The following is a 20233-nucleotide window of genomic DNA, read 5'->3' on the forward strand; positions in this document are numbered from 1 at the left end:
ATTAGATGAAAAAGGTTTGTATTCTAGACATTACTCATCTATTCGTTTCTTATATGCATTGCAAATATCAATGATGGAGAGAACCTCCTACGCTTGCCGTCGGTGAATCTATTTCCGGGCGGCGGCCATCTCCGCTTGTGCGGCCTCTTGCTTCAATCTCCGCTCTTCTCGCCAGCCAGGCCCGAATCGGATGACCACCAGCAGAAGTGGGATGGTGCCTAGCATGACAAACGCCACGAGGGTGAAACACCAGCCTCTTCCCATGCCGTCTATCATAGGAACAACCAGTGCCGTGGCACCAGCTCCAAGCAGGCAGCGGACAAAGTTATTTGACGCAGTTGCCGTAGCTGCACTGTTGGGGTACATATCAACGAGAAGAGTGCTGACAGTATTGAAAGAGCCCGTCAAAGCAAGACCCAGGAAAAAAAGGATAATAGTAGGCGCAGCAATGTGCACGTTGTACTGCAGACACCAGCCGAAAGCAATAACGGCCAGACTGCCGATTGTCAGGAGAGGGAATGCAATCTGCAACCGGGCCTTTTCAATAGGGAAGTTCGCCAAATCGGTGTGGCGGTTTTTAACGATAGGGAAGCCGTGCTGTCGGGCTAAACGTCGGTAGTTGTAGTCCAGGAACTTCCCGTTGATGATAGATGCGATGGTGGACCCGATTCCGAATGGCAGATAGCAGAGACCGATCTGCAGATCGTTGAGATGATAGCTCTCGTGGAATATCGACGGGATAGCAGCGCCAACATCGTAAAATCCCGCAAAGAGAATAGCGTTGGACAGAAGCAAGACGCTGGTATCTTTTTGAAAGACAATCGCCAGGGTCTTCAGTGGATTGGGAAAGCCAATTTTCCTTGGAGATCTGTCTGAAGGTTCCTCTATCTCCTTCCCTTCCTTAGCGGCCTTGCGGGCATGCAGGTAATTTATGAGGGACATGTTCCACTTCTGAGGAGGAATTGACCCATTTCCAACCACCTTGCGAGCCGTCTCTGGGAAGAAAATCAGGAAAAGTACCAGGAACGAGGCAGATAGGATGACAAGGAACCAGAAGATGGCTCGCCAACCCAGGTACTGCGCCAGCAGACCTCCAATAACTGGTCCCAGAGACGGACCCATTAGAGAACCAGCCGTAACGAAGCCCATATAGGAACCTCGCTGGGATGCTGTCGCAACATCCGCGACTACGCCAGACGACAAGGCGATTGTTGTACTGCTTCCGGCGCTCTGCATGCATCGAAGCACAAATAGTGCTGCATAATTATTCTGCAGGGCCAATCCGATATTGGCCCCAATATATATTACGAAACACACAATGTAGGCCGGTCGACGACCCGCCTTATCTGCAAAATCACCGATAAACATGGGAGAAAGTCCTTGGAAGATCTGGATACCACATGGTCAACCATGAAATTCTTGTGATACCAACGCGTAGATACCAGGCCATACCATATAACTCGTTAGGGTCAAATTGATCAGCGAATTCGAGACATGGAGATCATTGGCCAATGTATTCAAGGCTGGAAAATAAATCTGTGAGGATAATGGCGAAAAGAATCCTGCCCATGATGCTATGAAGACGATATAACGTATCTGGCTCTTTGAGAAGATCGAGTACTCCACGGCTGAACGCCTGGAGACCGTAGGCTGAAGCTCTGCATTGTTCTGCGTGCCATCATGCTCTTGCTTCGGTTCCTGTTGAGTTATCGCGAGCCCGATGGCATCCTTTTCGATATCCTGGGGAGTGGCCATGAACTCGGAAACGTTGAGGGCGCAGTGCCACTGCCCAACGGACCAATTTCGAAAACACTACTAGAAGCCACGGCGAAGAGAGGCGCCTCTACACTTATATCGGGCCTCGCCATCATGGCAGCGTTGATCATGCACCGATAGAAAGCGGCATTAGACCGGTAGTTCTTGGTCCAGAGAAAAAAAAAAAGTGAACGATAATTGGATGCACGGACTGGAGAAGTCGGTGCCGAGTGCCGTTAGCCGTGAAGCTTGGCCATTCGGATTATTGAAAAAAATGCTTCAAACCGCCGCCAAGAGCGACTCCGAAGACGGAGTACATAATAAGTTAACTATGATCAGAATGGTCTAGCCAAAGAGTCTGGGGTGTCCAGTCACCGCTATACAATGATTGCATACAGATAAGGATTCAGTCCTAATCAATGTCATGATAACATCCAGATACATCAATCATGGATTATTTGCTTTAAAACGGGACTAAATAAGTAAGTAGTTCCCGGGAGATTCTCCAGGTCCAATACCTAGACCTTGGGGCATAACCGCTAAGTATATATCATACTTCGAAATGCTATGACTTCTTCGCTTTCACCGCTTCGCGACAAGCCTGCAGGAAGATCTCACAGAACTCCCAAACCTCAGAGTAAGTATTGTACAATGGTGCTGGTGCCACGCGGATCACGTCCGGCTTTCTTTCATCGACAACCACTCCGTGTTCTTCAAGGATCTCGAGGACCCGGTCCAGCAATCCCTCTTGCAGACGCAGACTGAGCTGTGCGCCGCGTTCTTCTGGGTTCGAAGGGGTGATTATTGTGAACGGCTTATCCTCAGGCGAGGCATCCAGAGGATATTTCAACAATAGATGTTCGAGGTAGCCCGTCAGATGGAGGGACTTCTTGCGGAGCTCAGCCATGGAGGTTCGGTTGAAGATTTCCAGTCCAGCCACCACTGCGTTCAGATCCAGAACGGATGGATTAGAAACCTGGTATCCTGCCGCTCCCGGTTGAGGGACAAACTCTGCGGTATAATTAGCAATTGTGGATGCCGTAAGAGAAGAAGATATCGACATACTGTTCTCCATCAGAAACCTGGTCTGCTTGTCTCCTCCCCACCAGCCAGCCAAACGGGGCCGGAAAGATCCTTCGTCATCGTTCGCCTTTTCGAGCTCAACCCGCCCATGCTTCTCGTGGACGAACAATCCTGCGATAACTCCAGGTCCGCCATTCACGTATTTGTAGTTGCACCACGCCGCGAAGTCCACGTCCCAGTCGTGAAGTTTCATATCGACGTTACCAACAGAATGCGCGCAGTCCCAGCCGATCAGGAGACCCCGCGAATGAGCGTGCGCCGTAATTTTCTTCATTTCAAAGTATTGTCCCGTGTAGAACTGGATGGATGGGAGGAGGACAAGCGCTGCGCTGGATGCGTGTTCATCGATGATTTGCATTATTTGTTCAGTCGTGATAATGGGAGTATCCGGGTCCTTGGGTTCAATGAGGACCATTGCCTCCTTCGGCTCCAAATTGTGATGTCTGATCTGAGACTCGACCGCATACTACTAGACGAATTAGCATCGTATCTGGCCCAATTGTGTATATGGATCATACATGATCACTTGGGAATGCTTTGCCCTCCATGATAATCTTGTACTTCTCCTTCGTCGGGCGATAGAAGCTTGCCAACAGGAAATGGATGTTTGCAGTCAAAGTTCCCATGACTGCAACTTCACTGGGCGACGCACCCACAACTGGCGCCATAAATTGAGATCCTGCACTATCAACATCGACGAACGGAGGAAGCAGCTGGTCTTCATGAGGGACGAAGTGGCCGGTCACGCCCTTGATGGCCCATGTTCGAAGGTACCGGTCGATATACTTTCGAGTATTTTTGGGCTGCAGACCAAGGGAGTTGCCGCACAGGTATATACACCGTGGATCAGATAAGCTTTCCTCTGAAAGAGTAGTTAGTACTCCTGTCTTAGTGAACCGAACGAGACGATCTGCATCTAGTGTATGTTTTTCGCTAGTGCAGAGCCATGTACAGTACCTTCAGTCACTGCCAATGTCTTCCTCTTGAGATCCTTCTTGGATGGAATGATGAATTCGTCTCGGAAGTCCCGAAGAGGGTCCTGCTTATCCAAAGACTGGGCGTATTCTTTGCTATAAGCCCGCACGTCGTCTTTGTAATGAAGCGGCGGGCCGCTCTTGATATCGCGCACATGCAGTTTGGAACCCATCTTGGCGCGATCCTGCACTCTTGACAGCTTGTTCTGGCAGATATACTACCAGATCAGAATATAAACCACCAAGATGTCCCTTCAGCAGATCAAAAACCCCACTACTTTTCTCTACTGCCCCGCGGTCATCGATGGCGGGGACCACGACGGATTCTGCCGCTTCTCGCCGACCCCCGGATTACCCAATAACGTCATTGCCGAAGCTCTTACTAAAGCTCTGTCCTGTCATCCGCCGCATAACCATCCAGCGCCGCTTGGAAATCCGACTTTACAACATCTTCGGACTGATTTGAGAGAGCGGCAATCTTTGATCGCTCATCATGTCACCAACAAATATGCTATCCTCTACCGCCTGCCGGTTAGCACGCCGGCAGAATTCGCCTGCTATGATCTTCGTACGCCATTGCCGTCGCGTATCCTCTGTCCCCGGAGCAGCTGCGAATTATTCTACGTCCCGGAACAGCGTACAAAGTCCCACCTATTCTATTCCAGAATTCCTTCTTCCTTCCCGAACGCATCGAAGACTGCGCAGACCAGCCCTTCCTTCGACGTTATCTCTGCGACGACAGCGGTTCGCATACTCGACGACAACCCCCAGTGACGCCGCGAAAGTGATCCTGAATCCGAGGAAAGACGATGACGGCAATGATCTATGGATGAAAATATCTCCCCGTGCTGCAGAAGTATGTGAATTGTCTTTTCTCTATAGCCCAAACATTGTTCTGTCTGCGGTTTGATGCGTTGTGGCTTGGTTATCCAGCTTCCCGGGACCTTGGAGGCGGCTTCCTGCGGCGGGACTGAACATTGTTCGGTACCTGGTTTGAACAGTGCAATGCGGAATAAAATCCCATGTCAATATTTCCCAAGCACATACGACCATAGGGTGTGGAAAACAGGGCTTCCCGTCCGCTCAGCCGTACTTAAGCCACACGCCGGCCGGTTAGTAGTTGGGTGGGTGACCACCAGCGAATCCCGGCTGTTGTATGTTTTTTGTCTTTTTTATTTTTTTATACTTCTTTTTCATCTTCCATCTCGTTTTGCACGGAGGACTCAATTAACATAATCTCAACAGCGTCTCCGAGAAATCACGGATCCGTCATCATCCTCTATCTCCACTACCCTCCAAGAGAACCCTTACCACCACCTCCGTATCACCGTCACCAGCGGCGGCTGCCATGGCTTCCAGTACATGATGTCTCTCGAGCCTGCCTCAAAAATCGACAAGGAGGAAGATACCGTCTTCGAAGCAGAGACCCCCAGCGAAGGGGAGGAAAACAAGGGTCAAGCCCAAGTAGTCATGGACACTGCCTCGCTGGAACTCCTGTCTGGCAGCACGGTCGATTACACGATGGAGCTGATCGGAAGTCAGTTCAAGATCGTGGATAACCCGCGAGCGACGAGTAACTGCGGCTGCGGGACAAGTTTCGACGTGGAGTGAACTTCTTCTTCTTAGCAGCATCATTGCAACTCCCGCCCTTTATAACAAGGAGGGTGTGATATCAAGGTACTTAATCGAGGTTCTTTACAAGGGCAACTGTCATTTCAGGCCAGGAACTCAACTTATATAGACATACATACTTAACCCCTGATGATGAGCGTGAAATCCCCAATTTGTATTAATTCATTCATGTATTGTATGTATACCATATCAGCAGGATAGAATGAGCATCTCAGACTCCAGTTTATACGATTACCTTTTTCAATTTAGTTGAGTATGCGACAATCTGGCGTCCAATAGTACTATAATCTCCCTCATCAAATTACCGCTCATACTTTATATCTTAGACATGAGCAAAAACGAATCCTTCTAAGCAAGGTAAGGAATCGATACGATACATATATTTATACTTGAAAAAAAGGAAAAAGGGAAAAGGGGAAAAGGGTTCAATATGTTATGATGCAAATGCATAGATGAGAAATAACCACAGCTGGTAATAAGAACACAAGACGCCCTGACGTTTGACACATTCCGTTTTGGTCTTTTGCGGAACCCAGTGTCTTTTTTTCCTCGGCCGCTACACCCGCCCCAAAAGACAAGGCCCTCTTTAAATCTAAGCATAGAAAGTTGGAAAAGATGAATGAAACTTCCTGTTTTCCATTCGTTTCTGCGTGGTTCCTCGTAAACCTCTCCACAGCCCCCCATGCGTCATATCATAACTTCCACAGCGTTATACGGCATTCCCTATGGCGACGATTCCCGTGGTTCTATTGCTGGTACCGACCTCCTATGCTTCCGTGATGGGATGCATCGAAGAACTTTTTAATTTTTCCCGGAAACACATAACCAGGACTGATGTTTCGTAGATAGTAAGAAGTCGTCAACGTGTTTCCACCTCTCGTTGCGGTATTACCGCCCATGAAGACAATTGGAGCTTCCCAGACGGTCTTCGCACTGATGTGGTACTCTAGGATAGACCGTCTAGTAGGTCCGTGCAAGGTTTCTCAGGTACCAGTCGACGAGTCTTCGTCCGGCCTTAGCCTCGCTGATGTGGATGAGGTCACCCTCAATGGCGTAGTCGAGGTCGCTGGCGGTGGTGGGCTCACCCTCAAGCAAGCCACCCTCGACCCAGCGCACCTGTCGGCTGCGCTGCTTGTTCACGAGCAACCACGAACGGAGCTTGTCGGGCTCGACCTCGAGGAATCCAGCCAGCTTCTTCAAGTCCATGGTGGTGTAGAGCTTGAGATAGGACTTGACGGTCGGGTTGAAGAGAGTGTTCTTCACCTCGTCCATGAAGATAGCGGTTTGGTGGTCGACAGGGTCGATGTTAACGGAGGGGTTGTCGAAGTCGGGAGGAGTCGGGGAGATGAACTTGGGGCAAGCAGATCGGAAGAGCTCCTCGAAGAGAGGCAGAGCCTCGGGGCCACCACGCTGGAGACGGTGGAACTGCTCGCCGTACTTCTCGCGCAGGGCAGAGTGGATGGTGTCATCCAGGCGAGTGGGGTGGAAGGCAACACAGATGGCAATCAGAGCGTACATCTGGTCGTTCTTCTTGGCGATCGCATCGTAGTTGTTGCCGCCCTTCTGGAAGTTCTTCGTGCGCGAGACGTAGACCAGGATGTGGCTGAACATGCGGATAGCGTCGGCGTAGCGGCGCATCATCATGTAGGAGAAACCGACATAGTAGTAGGTGGTGAAGTGGGCAGCCATGACGCGAGCAAACATGGCCTTCTTGTTCATCTCAATGTCGTCGAGAGTCTTCAGAGCGAGACTGAAGTCTCCCAGCAGACAGTGGACTCGCAGAAGTCCGATGATCGAGAAGTAACCCAGCATCTTGTACAGCGGGCGAGAGCCGTACTCTCCGGCAACTGCCAGGGGGTCCTCATTTCGCTTGATAGCAGCCAACTGCTCGTTTATCTGAGATCGCTGGATGAGGGAGTACAGGACGTTAAGGACCGAGTAGCAGCCCCACGTGTTCGGGTTCTCGCGCAGCAGCTGTGCCTCCTCCTCGTTGGAACCGCTTCGGGCGACGCGGTTGCGGTATCTGCAGAACGACTCAAATTGGTAGATGAACTCATCAATGACATCCCACGCCCAGTAGTACTATAGAGAATCCAATTAGCCAAGTCCGCACAAAACCCCGCAATATAGCAAAACCACAACGGAGAAGTGATATCATGACTCTAGCATGATATCCCAAGCAAATCAAAGTATATCATCACATACAGAAGGAACCTCCAAATCAACGGGGCCGTCAGAGTTGAGAATGTAGTGGAAGAGACTGCAGTAGTTGTCGTAGCTAGCGAACTTGGTCTCTAGAGTGGCTTGGTATTCCAGCGGAGTGGCCGCGGCCGCCAGTTGTGCCTGCAGATCCTGAGTTTGAGATGCACCATCCAGAGATGTTGTCCGATCCAACTCGCTCAAGCCATCGTCAAAGTGCACCTGCTCCCGGTAGTCGTTAACGAGCGCCTCCTCCTCGACATCAGACTCGTCGCCCAGGTTGGCGCGCGCGTTGGCGCGTTCTTCGTAGGACATGGTGGGAAGAGATATCTCGCTGCGTGAAAGGATTCAATGGACAGGAGCGGATTTGCTTCAGGTGGTGCACGGATAAGCTGAAGCTCGTCGTTATTTGCCGTCGACGTCGCCAAGTTGGATTTTGGGTTGTTCGGCGGGTTCGAATTTTGAGGGTTTTCGCTTGTCGACCCTTTGTGCTTATCTTATCTGCGCACAAATGGTCTGCTGAGTCATCTATGCACACATGCTGCACTTAACTTAAACAACCAGTTAGTTAGTTAGTCCATGCAGTGAGGCCAGTCGATTTCATCCATGAGTAGGGACTATACGCTGAATACTGTTTTCTTTAGGCATCTCAGATTCAAGAATAGGCTATGTTATGAAGTACAGCTCGGACTTAATGCGGCTCAGCTAATGCCTTACTGAACCCCCCTCCCTTGTATATATGTCGATTCGCTCTGCTTTCGGATGCATCCTCATACATCCAGTGATGCTTTGCATCTACATGCTTGGTTCGGGTGTGGACTATGATATATAAGTCAGAGAGACGTTCTGCATATCACATATGGAGTAATATGAGATCTACTAGCGGAGGGAGTGCTTGGGCTTTTTATACATTCTCGAACATAGGTAAGCTCACCAAAGTTGGAGTTTTGATGGCCTTACAATTGGGGCGTCAACAACACTAAAGGACTGATCAGTTATACAACATGGCCCTAACTGAAGTTATGCTCATAAATCGTCATTTCGTTTCTGTCGACGCTTGTAATCCTATGACAAATAACTAAACTCCTGACCTCATGTATGCCTTTTTCCCTTTCGTTTCTCAAAGCACAAAAACGCCTGTCAATGCAGCCAGATATGACACGAAATAAACAAAAAGTTATGCAACAGGTGACAGTATGCATCACCGCATACATATGCCTATGTGCTCTCCATCTTTTTTATACCTTCCTCTATATCCCTAACCTTATGCGTTCCCAACCTTAACCTCTTCCTCCACTTGGCCTGTTTCTTCAACTTGGCACGCACACGCCTCTTCTTTGGATAATTGATCGGTGATTCGCCTCCAATGAAGATGCAAATATCGTAAACGGCTCCCCCAGCTATACCACCGCTAATGGTCGCAACCCATGGACCCCAGATCCACCACCAGCTACGGTCAGTGAAAACATGTCCACCAAATCCGGCCATCAAGGTGACGAGTCTGGGGCCGAAGTCTCGAACCGGGTTAAAACTTCTGCCAATGCAGTTAGTAAGCCCACTTTTGCGGCTTAGAAGTTATGGACAGGAAGATACTCACCCTCCAGTATTGTAGCTCAAGCAAATGGAGAGGACCGTTATAATCAGTCCGATAATGAAGGAATGCATTCCTGCACCGGGAGGGGCATTGCTGTCGTCACCCAGAGCCAAGATTGTGCAGAGTAGCAGAGCAGTACCCACAAACTCGTTAAAGAATCCTGTAGCACTACTGACGTAGCTTAACGGCTCAGTATAGAAACCGAAACCAGCTGTGTTAGGTGGAATTGTTGGTGTTTGAGTGATAATGGAATCTCGGTAGAGGCAGTAAGCAATTCCGGCAGCTGTGATGGCCCCTAGTGTCTGTGCAATGATATAGTAGTAGCACCGTCGTAGAGGAAACCCACGAAAGATCCAGAGTGTAATCGAGATGACAGGGTTCAGATGAGCACCGGAGACACCACCTGCAAGGTAAATCCCCACCATGAACCCGAGTCCCCAGGCCCAATTCTGAGAGAGCTTAGAGCCTGCTTTATTGTTGGATGTAGTTATAGCTAAATTCCCGCAGAGGCCAATTAGAATGGATGCTGTTGTCTACCAATATATCGTACTGGTCAGTATAAGATCATTGCACGTGTTCTGCATCTATGAAAGAGATTTAAACTTACCCCAAGCCATTCAGCGAGCGGCTCTCTGATGTAATGTCTGATCTTCGCCCATTTATTGAAGAACTCTTGCTTCTCTGGTTCCGCTTGCCTCCCATCTTCTTCCGGAGCTGGCGGCCGCTCTTGTGCCTCGTTCTCGACAGGCCGTGAGACCCTATCTCCTTCATGTTTGCGGACCGCTTGTGCGTGCGATGCACCCTCCTCGTCCGTAGGCTGACTTGTGCTATCGGCATCTTCTGTCCCATGAGGGATATTGTCCACCTGCGGTACTGCCTCTGCTTCTCCCCTTTCTGGTGCCTCGTAGGCTTCCTGGGTCGTCCCGCTGTCCTGGCGCATACCAGATCGAACGACCCTGGGGAAAGGCTTTGCCAACCCCCATACTGGCTCCTCTTCCTCTTTGCCGTAGGAAGGGTTTAATTTTCGGTACAAAGGATCAACGTAGACCCCTGATGACGGAGCATTCTTTTGCGGCCCCGCGAGAGAATAATCCGGCTGGGATCGTTTATCTCCTGACTTTGGAGTTTGCCCTTGCCCCTCGGGTTGGTGCCTTGGTTGTCTGCGAGTCTCCTCAGACGAGGTCTCGGATTGATGGCCGTGCCCGTCTGCCACATCTCTCTCTTCTACCATATTGAGAAGAACCTTGGGTGTGATGCACAGAAGGAGAAGAGTTCAGATGCGTAGACTCTTGACTGATTCCTAGGCTCCTGTCTTCATATACTCTACAGTGACCATAATCCGGGCGCCCCACTTCCTCTGTCTGGTCTGGACGCCGAAGTGACAGGAGCACGATGTGTAACGTGGGACTCATGGTGCTGCTTTCGGTTCTGGTAATCATGGAAAAACGGCTGCTTTCCAAGGTAGCGAGGAATCGCGGGTGACATTGCTCCCAATACCATGTTGAGTTGTGCACCAGATGGGGAATATCGATGATGTCAGCATGATGCCCCGGAGCACAAGCGAAAAAGAGAACGAGAAGGAGAACCAATAGTTATATAAATATAAATATAAATTTGTATATATCTGTTTCTTCTTACGTAGAACTACGAGAAAGACTGCAAGTTGTATCCAGGTAGGCTGTTGTTAAATCTCAGAGAATCCGGGTTAAGGTACCAGCCAATGATCGGAGAGTGCGGATGAGGTTACAAAGGACTCTACGAGAACTTCCTAGGTAGTCTTCTAACCTACGTAGTCACTTGTCAGTTGCGGTACAGACCAGTTATTCCAAGCTCAGCCAGCTGCCAACTGAATCTGGTTTGTCCTGGAAGCTCTGCTTGGATTTGGTGCTCGCTTTGAGCAATGCGTTTTCCAGCGGAATCTCGTGAGGGCTAGCCCCCAAGATGCCACAGGATGCTGCAAATACGAGGGCGAACCACACGGTACAAAGTACTACTTAGTGCTCCCAGGCTCAACAAAGCCCCTACGCAGATCCGCGTATGGGATGCAGAGCCTCTTTACCTTGATACCAAGAATGCCAAGTGTGTCGACCAACTGGGGACCGCTCGAATGACTGCAAATTTCGTGCTACCAACACATTGCGCAAAGGCAACGATGCGACAGGGATTAAAAAGGGTCTTGCGAATGCATCAAGAGAACAACAGTACAAACAGATCTGCTCCCTTGGGGAGGAGTCGTCGACAATATACGCCAAAGCGATACGCCCAGAAAACGCAGAATACACCAGACTCAGGACGTAAAGGCTGTCATGCCGCCGTACTCTAGAACACATCTTCTTGTACCAGGCCTGACGCGAAACTTGGGCTGTGATCCAGACCGGATCGCTGAGGAAGAGTACTCGAGGCATCTGTGCCATTGAGGTTCATCAATGGCCCCAAGTGCTTGCTCCAGTGTATCGCCAAACGGTGGTCCGCAAGACGCTCACACTCCTTGCGGACCGCGACTTCGATGACGGGAGAGTACCTGATGTACTCTCGACTGCTGTGACCGTTGCAGCCCGATGGCATTTTGCACAAAGAAAAAAAGGAGTGGTGGGTGGCGACATTTGACTATCAGAATAATGTCCGAGCGCCTCGCGGATTCTTTTTCCGCCGCCTAGCCCGATTTCTTCCCATGTGGTAGTCACAGTCCAAGAACTGCCCTCTCTCACATCAACAGCTATCTTTTCTTCTCTGATGATCGCTTCTCCTGGTGATCTGATCGAAATATATCGCTGCACCGCCAACGTCGGTCAACTGCCAATCGGTGTCGGGTGCAGAAAACCCATGGGGATTGACGATCTGTGGTAGGAGTAGATGGAAGGAGACAGAACACTGCCTTGTGAGTGGAATAAACTCTCACTCTGGGACTATCACATCCCGTCATAACATTCTAACAGGGCCCTCCCCTGATTGTGTCCCCAGAATCGTCGTCCCTAGCAGACGCAGTTGCTGAACACGAAAGCCAGCTCCATACGTGACGGATGGTCCCACGTCGCTATCGACGGTGTTGGCTATTTGACCGGTCGTCCTCATTTCTCTCGACTAACTTGAACGTTACCCACCCTATAGCACATCCCTAAATCGACCGCATCAGGGATGCTCTTATCGAGAGTGCTAGGACGTTTTGAAGTTCACGTACTGCTTGACCCTTGAAGGTCCTGGCCCCGCCATGCTTCCATATTGGGACTCTTGAGTATGGTGGCTGCTTCGGCAGGAATCTTGACTCTAGCCGCTTTGGCACTGTCCTCAAGCATACGAATCATGATCTGAGCCAGTTGTGCTCGTCTGCTGAAGGCCGCTAAGAACCGACTGAGTTCGACAAAGGCATCCCGTGATTCTGCATTTCCTAAATCCCTTAGCAGGGTGACGAGTCCTGCACAGACAGGTCGAAGCATAGAACCAGGGGCTTGGTCAAGACCGTACGATTGCCGCTCTATGCGTGAACATCTGCCAATTTCTCTGGCTGACTTGATTCGAACTTCCTTCGCATATTGAATCTGAGACGGTTGCAACATTTCCTCGAGTTCTTTGCGTCCGACGAGATCGCCAAATAACGCCATCACTATTTCGTGATACTGCATTCTATCCGATGTTAGCCATGGTGTAGGAGGGAAATGACGGCTCTTATCCTTACTGCAGAACCAATACTTGCGGAACGGGACAATAACCAACATCGAGAATGGTCGGCAGCCTGCTGTGCCATTTCTGCAGTCGAGAATAGAACGCCATAGCGGTATTCCAGCAGACGTCCGTGATAATGGAAGCGTCCCTGTTAAAGAGCCAATCTTGCATGTCAACAAGGATCTCTGACAGATCGGATAATTCAATAAGGATATAACGCAGGAGGGCAGGTTTCTTCGCATAATCAATCTGCGTTGAGCGCGGGTATGGCGTCCACGTGAGGTTGTCGTCCAATTGCTCCCTTGTGTAGGGTCTGGAAGTGGGGGCTTTCATGGCCGCCTGTCTTGATGATGCCAAGGTCATCTGTCTATGGGAATGAGAAGATCCGTTAGTTCCTTTCTTACTGCTCGCGCGTCGGCGTACATACGCATTAAGGATGAAGAGACCACAAGCCGTGAGTGCGCTTGATTGTTCCATGCTCTTCGATCGGGGCCCTTGCCAGATATCTGAGGATAGTTCAGATGCCTGCAATAGCTCAAGATCCTGGGCCATCTGCACGGCTTGTCTCAGCATTAGCCAGCAGAGCTTATCTTTACCCCAAAGATTCAGGCTATGCATCCAGGAGTCAGCTTGGGACTATTTCTCGTGGATGCTAGTAATGATGTTCAGCAACAAAGGAGACTTACGTGGACACCATGAGGATGACGCCCTGGAGATTGGTAAGACTGACTTTTCCGTCTTCTTCCTTCCACAATCTCTCGGCCTCGGCGTGGAAATGTTGGCCCCGAGAGCTGGCATCACCGGGGACGGCAAGTGCCTGCTCAAAATCAGAATACATCTGCGCACAGATCAGAGAATGCTGCAAAAAATGATAGCAAGGCGGTGTCACTCCGTACACATGCTACTGCCAGAAGGCTATTGACGAGGAAAGGAGAACAGAACCGGGAATTCAGATCTCCTGCCATCATATGTGCCAGGAAAAGCTCCTGATCGATAAATTGACAGGAAGGATGACTCCATGTGAAGTAGAGAGAGGCTAAATGGGAGACAAAATGGCTGTCATCGGTCACATCCGTCCATGGCTTGGCCGGTACTTCGAAGAGGGGAACATCACAGAGATCCTGTAGGGTCACGAACTTGCGGCGGGAATATGACTCGGATGATAGACGCTGCATTTGATTAACATGGGCCACGGCCTCTTCGAGGCCTGCTGGAACTTGTGGGTCTGAATGTCCTTTGTCGCGCAGTTGGCGGATGTTCTCTGAAATGGCGGCTGCGATTTCATTTAGCGGTGCGTTACTACGGATCAAATCCAACAGTTGCGCAACCTGGCTCGGCTCTGAGGAACGCAAAGACTCGATGAGGGAATATAAGAGCTCCTTATAATATTCCAGTTCATCTTTGGTGCGTTTGACAGCGATCTTGCGTCTTAGATCGAGCGTCTCGTCGAATATGCACTCCGAATGTGCTCCTTCGCATGCTTTGCATGGCGATGGGCGTCCACTGCACTACACACCAACTCTCAAGTAAGTATACAGTTTGACCATCTTATCTGTGAGGGAACGACTGTCTTTGAACCCGGCGGCAGAGAAGGAATAAACAACGGTGTTTGCCAAAAGCCACGGATATGTCTGTCAATAACAGAATCAGTGCCAAATAGAATGTTTACCTTTCGTTTAGCCTGTTTGCAGGCAAGACATGCGGTCGAATTCTTCTTTGGCCGTGAGGCACTGGCGGCGGACGATGAAACTTCTGTGCGCGGTCCTGGGGCCAGCGTTGGCAGAGATCTTTTTGGATCACCCATCTCCCTAGCACCTTTTCCTTAATCAGTGATCAGTGATCTAATCTGCGGCGGAATGTCCGTTCATGTTCAGGGAAAAAAAAAACACTTTTCGGACTGTAGAGACCTCCTAAGTCTAGCGCTTGCAACGTGTTGACATTGCAGAAGGCTCTTACTTCTCCCTCCGCACAATAGAGAAGCGCTAACGGTGGCGGTAGGGATGCCGGCTTGGAGAAACTGCTGTGACTGCTGGCGGCTTTGTGCTGGACTCACCATTGAGCGAGCCGTATGAAAGCTCGAGGACAATTCAGTACACGCCGCGTGAAGGCGCAGCTGCAGTCGGGATAACAGGATTTCTTCCCCGGGGCATTTTCCAATCACGAGCGGCGAGACAGAGATGGAGATGTGTGTTCGGCAGGCATCTGGTAGGCATCCGGTGGCCGGCGTTGGTACGTCGCGATCGCTGGATTTCACGGTGATGTTTTCCTGAGTTCATGGGCTCCGAACTGGGCTCACAAATTTACGCGTGTATTGGGATCGAGAACGTCCGTCCCCTATCGTCCTGAAGGGGCGACTTGGGTTCCATCAACGCCGTCTATCGGATGGGCCTTTTTGACTAACTAACTACCCCTGCTATGTGGCTCTTATGTCAGCCGTCTGGGAAGGCTGTTTAGACCATTACTCGCCTAGGAGGTGCTTGTGCTTGCTGGCTTGTGTACAAGTAGTGTACCATTATTCCTACCATACTGGTTCTTTGACTGGCACGGGGGATTATTATTATGGTCTATCTGGCTCGGCGGCCTAGGCGCAAAACCGCTTTGCTGAATCCACTATGCTTGCTTTTCTTTTCTTTTATTTTCTTGCCGGGACACGATGGCATTGCATGGGATTAAACTATTGTGTTTTATCCGACAATTCCCTGCTTCGGCGCAGATGACTTTCCAGAGGTCTGATCAGTTCCACAGTATGATATCACACGGGGAATTTGACATCAGTCGTTCCTCCGGAGCGGCAGTTTCAAAACCGGCGTTGAGGATCGCCTTTCCTGGTCTGCGACTGGTAATCCTACACCGCGTCTTACATCCGAATCGCACGGCCCAATGACCACGACCCGTTAGAGGCGCCACTTACACGATCCTTACCGGCAATTACTGGTATTGAAACTCTCCAAGGAGAAGGAGACATGCCATGCGAACATAGCTTGTTGAACATACCAACTCTACCTGCACCTTATTAATATCAACTCTCGTCGGATATTCATACCGGAGCCAGGGTTAAGGATAACTCTGCTCACACGCGAGCGACCCTATGCGGTGGATTTCCTAGTGACCATGAATCTCGCGTTCTCGAATGGGTAACTTAATCCATAAAAGGGCAACCTTGGAATTTCCCCTCCCGCAGATCTTGATAGTCGACTGTGCTCAGTTCCCTCATCGCCGGATTAGGAAAACCGTCAACCGAACCACATTGACTCTTTAGCCGCTATTAGACTCTTATCATCGAACCAAGACAGATACCATAATTTTTGAAGTACGCTAGGAAGGATCCCCATTTCTGTGGATCCATGCCTGCAGTTATGCACTTGCTAGAGACGAAGACCCTACATTGGCATTTGCCTGCCGAAGAGCCTATACAGCCAGTCACAGGGCAGGCAATTAGACAAAATAGGTGCGGTTGCGCTTGCCTTGTACCTGACTCAGCATCCCTATCTGCGTGCAGTCGTGAAAACCCCGCCTAGATGTGCGGCCCTTGCGATGGCTTTAAGAGTCCAGAGCGTTGATCCCGGCTCCATGCATCATCATCGACACGGGTGTGGCAGATCAAAAAGATCGCTCGTATCAGGAATGATTAGGCAAGATTGTGTCTAACCAAAGATAGCCTGACGTTTGTACTAGTGGGCGAGCAGATCATACTACCTGCGTCTTCTGAACATTGTACTCGTAATGTTAGAGGTTCGGTTGGAAAGAGTTGCCGATACAGTTGGAAGCCCGGGATTAACCTTCTTAAGCTCCAAGTTCTTGCTCAAAGACTCTTGGCTTCTGTACTGGTTCGACAAGTTTTGGTTGAGATTGGTCTCTCATCAGTCGCGCCCATCAAAAACGGGAAAGGAAAACCGTGTCAAACACGTCGCCATGATGTCCTTGTCTGTCGGAATACATGTCGTTTCCTGAAATTGCTCAGTTGTCTGCCATCAGGACAATTGACATTTCTTTCTTGCTGCCGGCGAAGATCCTGCAGCGCCCATACGCAAGGAGCAGAGCAAGCTCAAATATATCGACGTAGCTATGAATAAATCCCACCCCACCTGCGTTAACATCGTTTCAGCAAGCTGTTTTGGTGGATGTTCATAGGTAACTAAAGCCCAGATGATCTCTGTGTGCACTGTCAGCAGAATTTAGCGCCGCACGTTCCTGTTTTCTCTCCCTTGACCTATTTAGTCGCGCAGAGCTATAAACATCGTCACGGAGTATGGAGTATGCTCAAACTCAGCGCGAGATTTGCGCAATGGATGGAACTCTCCATGCGGAGGAGACACAGCTGCGGTACATCTGATGTATCGTCTAAATAAGCTACAGATGATATGCAAGCCCGACCGAGGATGACCTTTTAAGGCCTGAGCGGATGATACATCCGCTACTATCACCACGTGGGCTTTGGAAAAAGAATCCGCCTGGCTATCAACACTCGAGTGGCTTCTGCGCCTTGCCTATTTGATATCAGCGTCTTAAATCAATTGCTATCAGGACTTTATGCACCCGGAGGGGCACGTATATCACTTGTTTGAGCGAGATGTAGCATCTTGCCAAGTCGCAAACTGCTGTGGCGGCATGGAATTGGCACCTCGAAAGATGCGGTCGCAATATATGGATCCGATTCGTCGCAATAGAGGAACTTGTGCAATTTTCCTCTATTGATGACAGGAATAAGAGAGAAGTTCACTACGATGGGAACCTCTATAGAAACTAACCAACCTGATAAGCGGTATTTGGCGGTTAGAATCGGCATGCCGCGCTCTACCGGTGGGGACAACTCGAGGGCAAAAATCTTTTCAGATTGCACGTTCCTGAGCCTAGGAACGCTCAATGGCCACGAATTTCGCTCTCGCAGACATCAGAATGAACTGTAATGGCGCTAGAGAATCTCTAAGTGATAAATAGTGGCACAGCTCATGAGATATCACGGCGGACTTAACCTGTCTAAGTAGGTAGCAGACAGATATCGCGGCCGCGGGGGTCGGACCGCGGAAAACGTTATCGATAAACAGAATTTCCGTGGCGAACGGCGCTGTTAAATGTCGAGCCATGGGCCCTCCACGGAAGTGCCGTCTCTGCTGGATGCCAGAAATCTTTTTTAATATCTCTCTGAACGTCTCGTGGGCGCACTGCTCGTTTTGTGACTCGAGTGTATCCTCTGACTCACGACTGGCTGCTCCACTTCTGTCAACGTAGTATTTCGATCCGCCCGCGACGCAGAATCCTTTGTTACTCATTCCACCTGATATCTCGAGGCTGTTGGATATAACTCGAAAAAAAAATGGGTTCGATTGCTCCTACGCTGCCTGATCTGGACGCATCGTCCACCAAGGTCACTCGCTCCACGACCCTCCGCGATGTGCCAAAGCCTGGATCCCCAGAGGAACGCTCTCACTCTTACTGTACGGACCACATGGTCACAGTGAGATGGACCGCTGCAGGAGGATGGGAAACGCCGGAGGTGAAGCCCTTCGCAAACCTGAGCATCCCGCCTACGGCGTCGTGCCTTCACTACGCCACGGAATGCTTCGAGGGCATGAAGGTGTATCGGGGTTATGATGGAAAGCTGCGCCTGTTTCGCCCGGACTGCAATGGCGAGAGACTGGTGTCCAGTTGCAAGAGAGCCTCTCTGCCGGGATTTAACCCGCAACAGCTGAAGCATGTCATTGCAAAAATGCTGCAGGTCGACGGAGGACGTACGTGATGAACTGTCAACGATGGGATATTCAAGATGTGAGAAAATGACTGACAAACTGGTTAGGCTGGCTCCCCAAGACAGAGCCCGGACGTTTCCTCTATCTCAGACCGACGGTTATCGGTAGCGGACCGCAGCTTGGTGTCCAGGTTCCCCAAGAAGCTCTTCTGTTCGTCATTGCGGTCCCATGGCCGAGTCCTGCCACAAAGGGTCTCAAGCTTCTGGCGTCCGAACCAGACAGCATTCGTGCCTGGCCGGGTGGTTTCGGATATGCAAAGCTGGGAGCGAACTATGGTCCTTCTCTCCTTGCCCATGGCAAGGCCCAGTCAATCGGCTTCGACCAGGTGCTGTGGCTTTTCGGACCTGACCGCAACGTTACTGAAGCAGGCGCCAGCAACTTCTTCATTGTCTGGAAGAATAAGGAAACAGGAAAGATTGAGCTTGTGACGCCCACGCTGGACAGCAAGCTCATCCTCCCTGGAGTAACCCGTCGGAGTGTGCTGGAGCTGGCCAGAGCTAAATTGACCAATGCCATCGACGGCCTGGAACCTTTGGAAGTCGTTGAGCGGGAGATTACTATCCAGGATATCGAGGAAGCTTCGAAGGAGGGACGGATTATTGAATCTTTCGTCTCTGGTACTGCCGTAAGTCTTCCCCAGTTGCAAGTATCATTCTCTGTTGATTCGCTCCGTTTACTGACGTTGTGATTGGCTGCAGTACTTCATCACACCTGTCGCCTTGATCAGGAACGGCGATGTCGATATGGAGATGAAAGGAGCCAGTTCCTCCAAGGCTGGATATGCAGACCTCATCCGGACTTGGTTGGAGTCGATCATGTTCGGTAGAGAGGAACACGAGTGGGCCTTCGTTATCGACGAAGAGAGCACGAAATAAGTGGTGGAGAAGACGAAGCGCTTGGCCTCTCAGGTCTCTATCCGAGAGAACCTCGTATCGAGCCATCGAGACCCCGAACACATCCTTTCTTCTTCCCGGCCCGTGTGATCCTCGCCTCCCTTTGCATGGTTGCAGTCACTGCTCTCTCCTTCTTTTGGATCGAGAAAAGTCTGCTCAATAGAGATCGCCGGCGATCAACCGTTTCTCACTTCGCTTTCAGCCACAACAAAATACTCCTTTTTTTTTACTCTTATGCAACATAGACTTAGATCATGGTCATTGAAATGATGAATCTTTCCCTTTTGTTTCGATTCTATAGACGCTCAGGCCCCTATAGACGATCCTTTGTTCAACTGCATGCCATCTAATATAACCGCTAAACACGGGTGAATACAGGACGAGGCTCGGATTTCCAAACAAAAGCAACGTCTGGTTCCGAAGTTCCCCAGAAATTTAACATTTCACAGCCCCATGTGTTCGAGAACAAGTGGATCTCTCTCAGTTAGAACCATAACAAGAGGTCTTGTCCTGGTAAATGACAACAGCCCCTCTTAATAATTAGGTACATAATAACAATGTCAAATGGAGAGGAGAGCAGCTGAACTCTTTTCTTTTCTTTTTCTTTCTTTTTTTTCCCGCTCATCTCTTCGATTGCAATCGATTTCTCGACCAGCGCATCACCCAGAACTAGTTTAGTTAGCGCTGCAACATGGC

At 50.1% G+C, this 20233-nt stretch overlaps 7 protein-coding genes across 7 annotated transcripts; 2 read left to right on the plus strand and 5 right to left on the minus strand.

Moving 5' to 3' along the window:
* Positions 1-6: 6 nt before the first annotated feature.
* On the minus strand, positions 7-2183 carry C8Q69DRAFT_256455 (putative MFS transporter). The gene is made up of 2 exons (XM_028626632.1): positions 1453-2183; positions 7-1389 (listed from the first exon to the last, which is right to left on the minus strand). The coding sequence occupies exons 1-2, from the start codon at positions 1753-1755 to the stop codon at positions 109-111; spliced, it is 1584 nt and encodes a 527-aa protein (XP_028485145.1). The 5' UTR covers positions 1756-2183; the 3' UTR covers positions 7-108.
* Positions 2184-2320: 137 nt separating this feature from the next.
* On the minus strand, positions 2321-3985 carry C8Q69DRAFT_444405 (pyridoxal phosphate-dependent transferase; the record flags this gene model as incomplete). Its single annotated transcript, XM_028628994.1, has 4 exons — positions 2321-2766; positions 2821-3304; positions 3357-3700; positions 3796-3985. 4 exons carry the CDS (start codon positions 3983-3985, stop codon positions 2321-2323), a joined length of 1464 nt encoding a protein of 487 aa, XP_028485146.1.
* C8Q69DRAFT_527654 (hypothetical protein) lies at positions 3724-5676 on the plus strand. Its single transcript, XM_028633651.1, has 2 exons — positions 3724-4556; positions 5058-5676. Exons 1-2 carry the CDS (start codon positions 4059-4061, stop codon positions 5421-5423), a joined length of 864 nt encoding a protein of 287 aa, XP_028485147.1. The 5' UTR covers positions 3724-4058; the 3' UTR covers positions 5424-5676.
* Positions 5677-6266: 590 nt separating this feature from the next.
* C8Q69DRAFT_256424 (putative eukaryotic translation initiation factor 3 subunit EifCl) lies at positions 6267-8095 on the minus strand. Its single transcript, XM_028626631.1, has 2 exons — positions 7650-8095; positions 6267-7526 (listed from the first exon to the last, which is right to left on the minus strand). Exons 1-2 carry the CDS (start codon positions 7956-7958, stop codon positions 6405-6407), a joined length of 1431 nt encoding a protein of 476 aa, XP_028485148.1. The 5' UTR covers positions 7959-8095; the 3' UTR covers positions 6267-6404.
* A 493-nt stretch (positions 8096-8588) lies between these two features.
* C8Q69DRAFT_256662 (aquaporin) lies at positions 8589-10863 on the minus strand. Its single transcript, XM_028626633.1, has 3 exons — positions 9845-10863; positions 9241-9770; positions 8589-9177 (listed from the first exon to the last, which is right to left on the minus strand). The coding sequence occupies exons 1-3, from the start codon at positions 10466-10468 to the stop codon at positions 8862-8864; spliced, it is 1470 nt and encodes a 489-aa protein (XP_028485149.1). The 5' UTR covers positions 10469-10863; the 3' UTR covers positions 8589-8861.
* A 1544-nt stretch (positions 10864-12407) lies between these two features.
* Positions 12408-14701, minus strand: C8Q69DRAFT_506849 (C6 transcription factor; the record flags this gene model as incomplete). Its single annotated transcript, XM_028632839.1, has 6 exons — positions 12408-12858; positions 12911-13264; positions 13325-13507; positions 13584-13735; positions 13794-14405; positions 14567-14701. The coding sequence occupies 6 exons, from the start codon at positions 14699-14701 to the stop codon at positions 12408-12410; spliced, it is 1887 nt and encodes a 628-aa protein (XP_028485150.1).
* A 3510-nt stretch (positions 14702-18211) lies between these two features.
* C8Q69DRAFT_402009 (cytosolic branched-chain amino acid aminotransferase) lies at positions 18212-19519 on the plus strand (the record flags this gene model as incomplete). Its single annotated transcript, XM_028627948.1, has 3 exons — positions 18212-18626; positions 18692-19269; positions 19343-19519. The coding sequence occupies 3 exons, from the start codon at positions 18212-18214 to the stop codon at positions 19517-19519; spliced, it is 1170 nt and encodes a 389-aa protein (XP_028485151.1).
* Positions 19520-20233: the final 714 nt, after the last annotated feature.

Source organism: Paecilomyces variotii, assembly GCF_004022145.1.
Source record: "Paecilomyces variotii strain CBS 101075 chromosome Unknown C8Q69scaffold_5, whole genome shotgun sequence".
NCBI classification, from domain to species: domain Eukaryota; kingdom Fungi; phylum Ascomycota; class Eurotiomycetes; order Eurotiales; family Thermoascaceae; genus Paecilomyces; species Paecilomyces variotii.

Bases quoted from the DNA above. Each gene is read 5' to 3' on its own strand.
- C8Q69DRAFT_256662 (XM_028626633.1), bottom strand. From the start codon at position 10,468: ATGGTAGAAGAGAGAGATGTGGCAGACGGGCACGGCCATCAATCCGAG. The intron at 9,771-9,844 runs GTAAGTTTAAAT...ATATATTGGTAG, and splicing joins CGCTCGCTGAATGGCTTGGG to ACAACAGCATCCATTCTAAT. The intron at 9,178-9,240 runs GTGAGTATCTTC...CTGCATTGGCAG, and splicing joins TTGAGCTACAATACTGGAGG to AAGTTTTAACCCGGTTCGAG.
- C8Q69DRAFT_256424 (XM_028626631.1), bottom strand. From the start codon at position 7,958: ATGTCCTACGAAGAACGCGCCAACGCGCGCGCCAACCTGGGCGACGAG. The intron at 7,527-7,649 runs GTATGTGATGAT...GATTCTCTATAG, and splicing joins TTGATTTGGAGGTTCCTTCT to TACTACTGGGCGTGGGATGT.
- C8Q69DRAFT_256455 (XM_028626632.1), bottom strand. From the start codon at position 1,755: ATGGCCACTCCCCAGGATATCGAAAAGGATGCCATCGGGCTCGCGATA. The intron at 1,390-1,452 runs GTATGGCCTGGT...TGTGGTATCCAG, and splicing joins TGACCCTAACGAGTTATATG to ATCTTCCAAGGACTTTCTCC.
- C8Q69DRAFT_527654 (XM_028633651.1), top strand. From the start codon at position 4,059: ATGTCCCTTCAGCAGATCAAAAACCCCACTACTTTTCTCTACTGCCCC. The intron at 4,557-5,057 runs GTTCGCATACTC...TAATCTCAACAG, and splicing joins TTATCTCTGCGACGACAGCG to CGTCTCCGAGAAATCACGGA.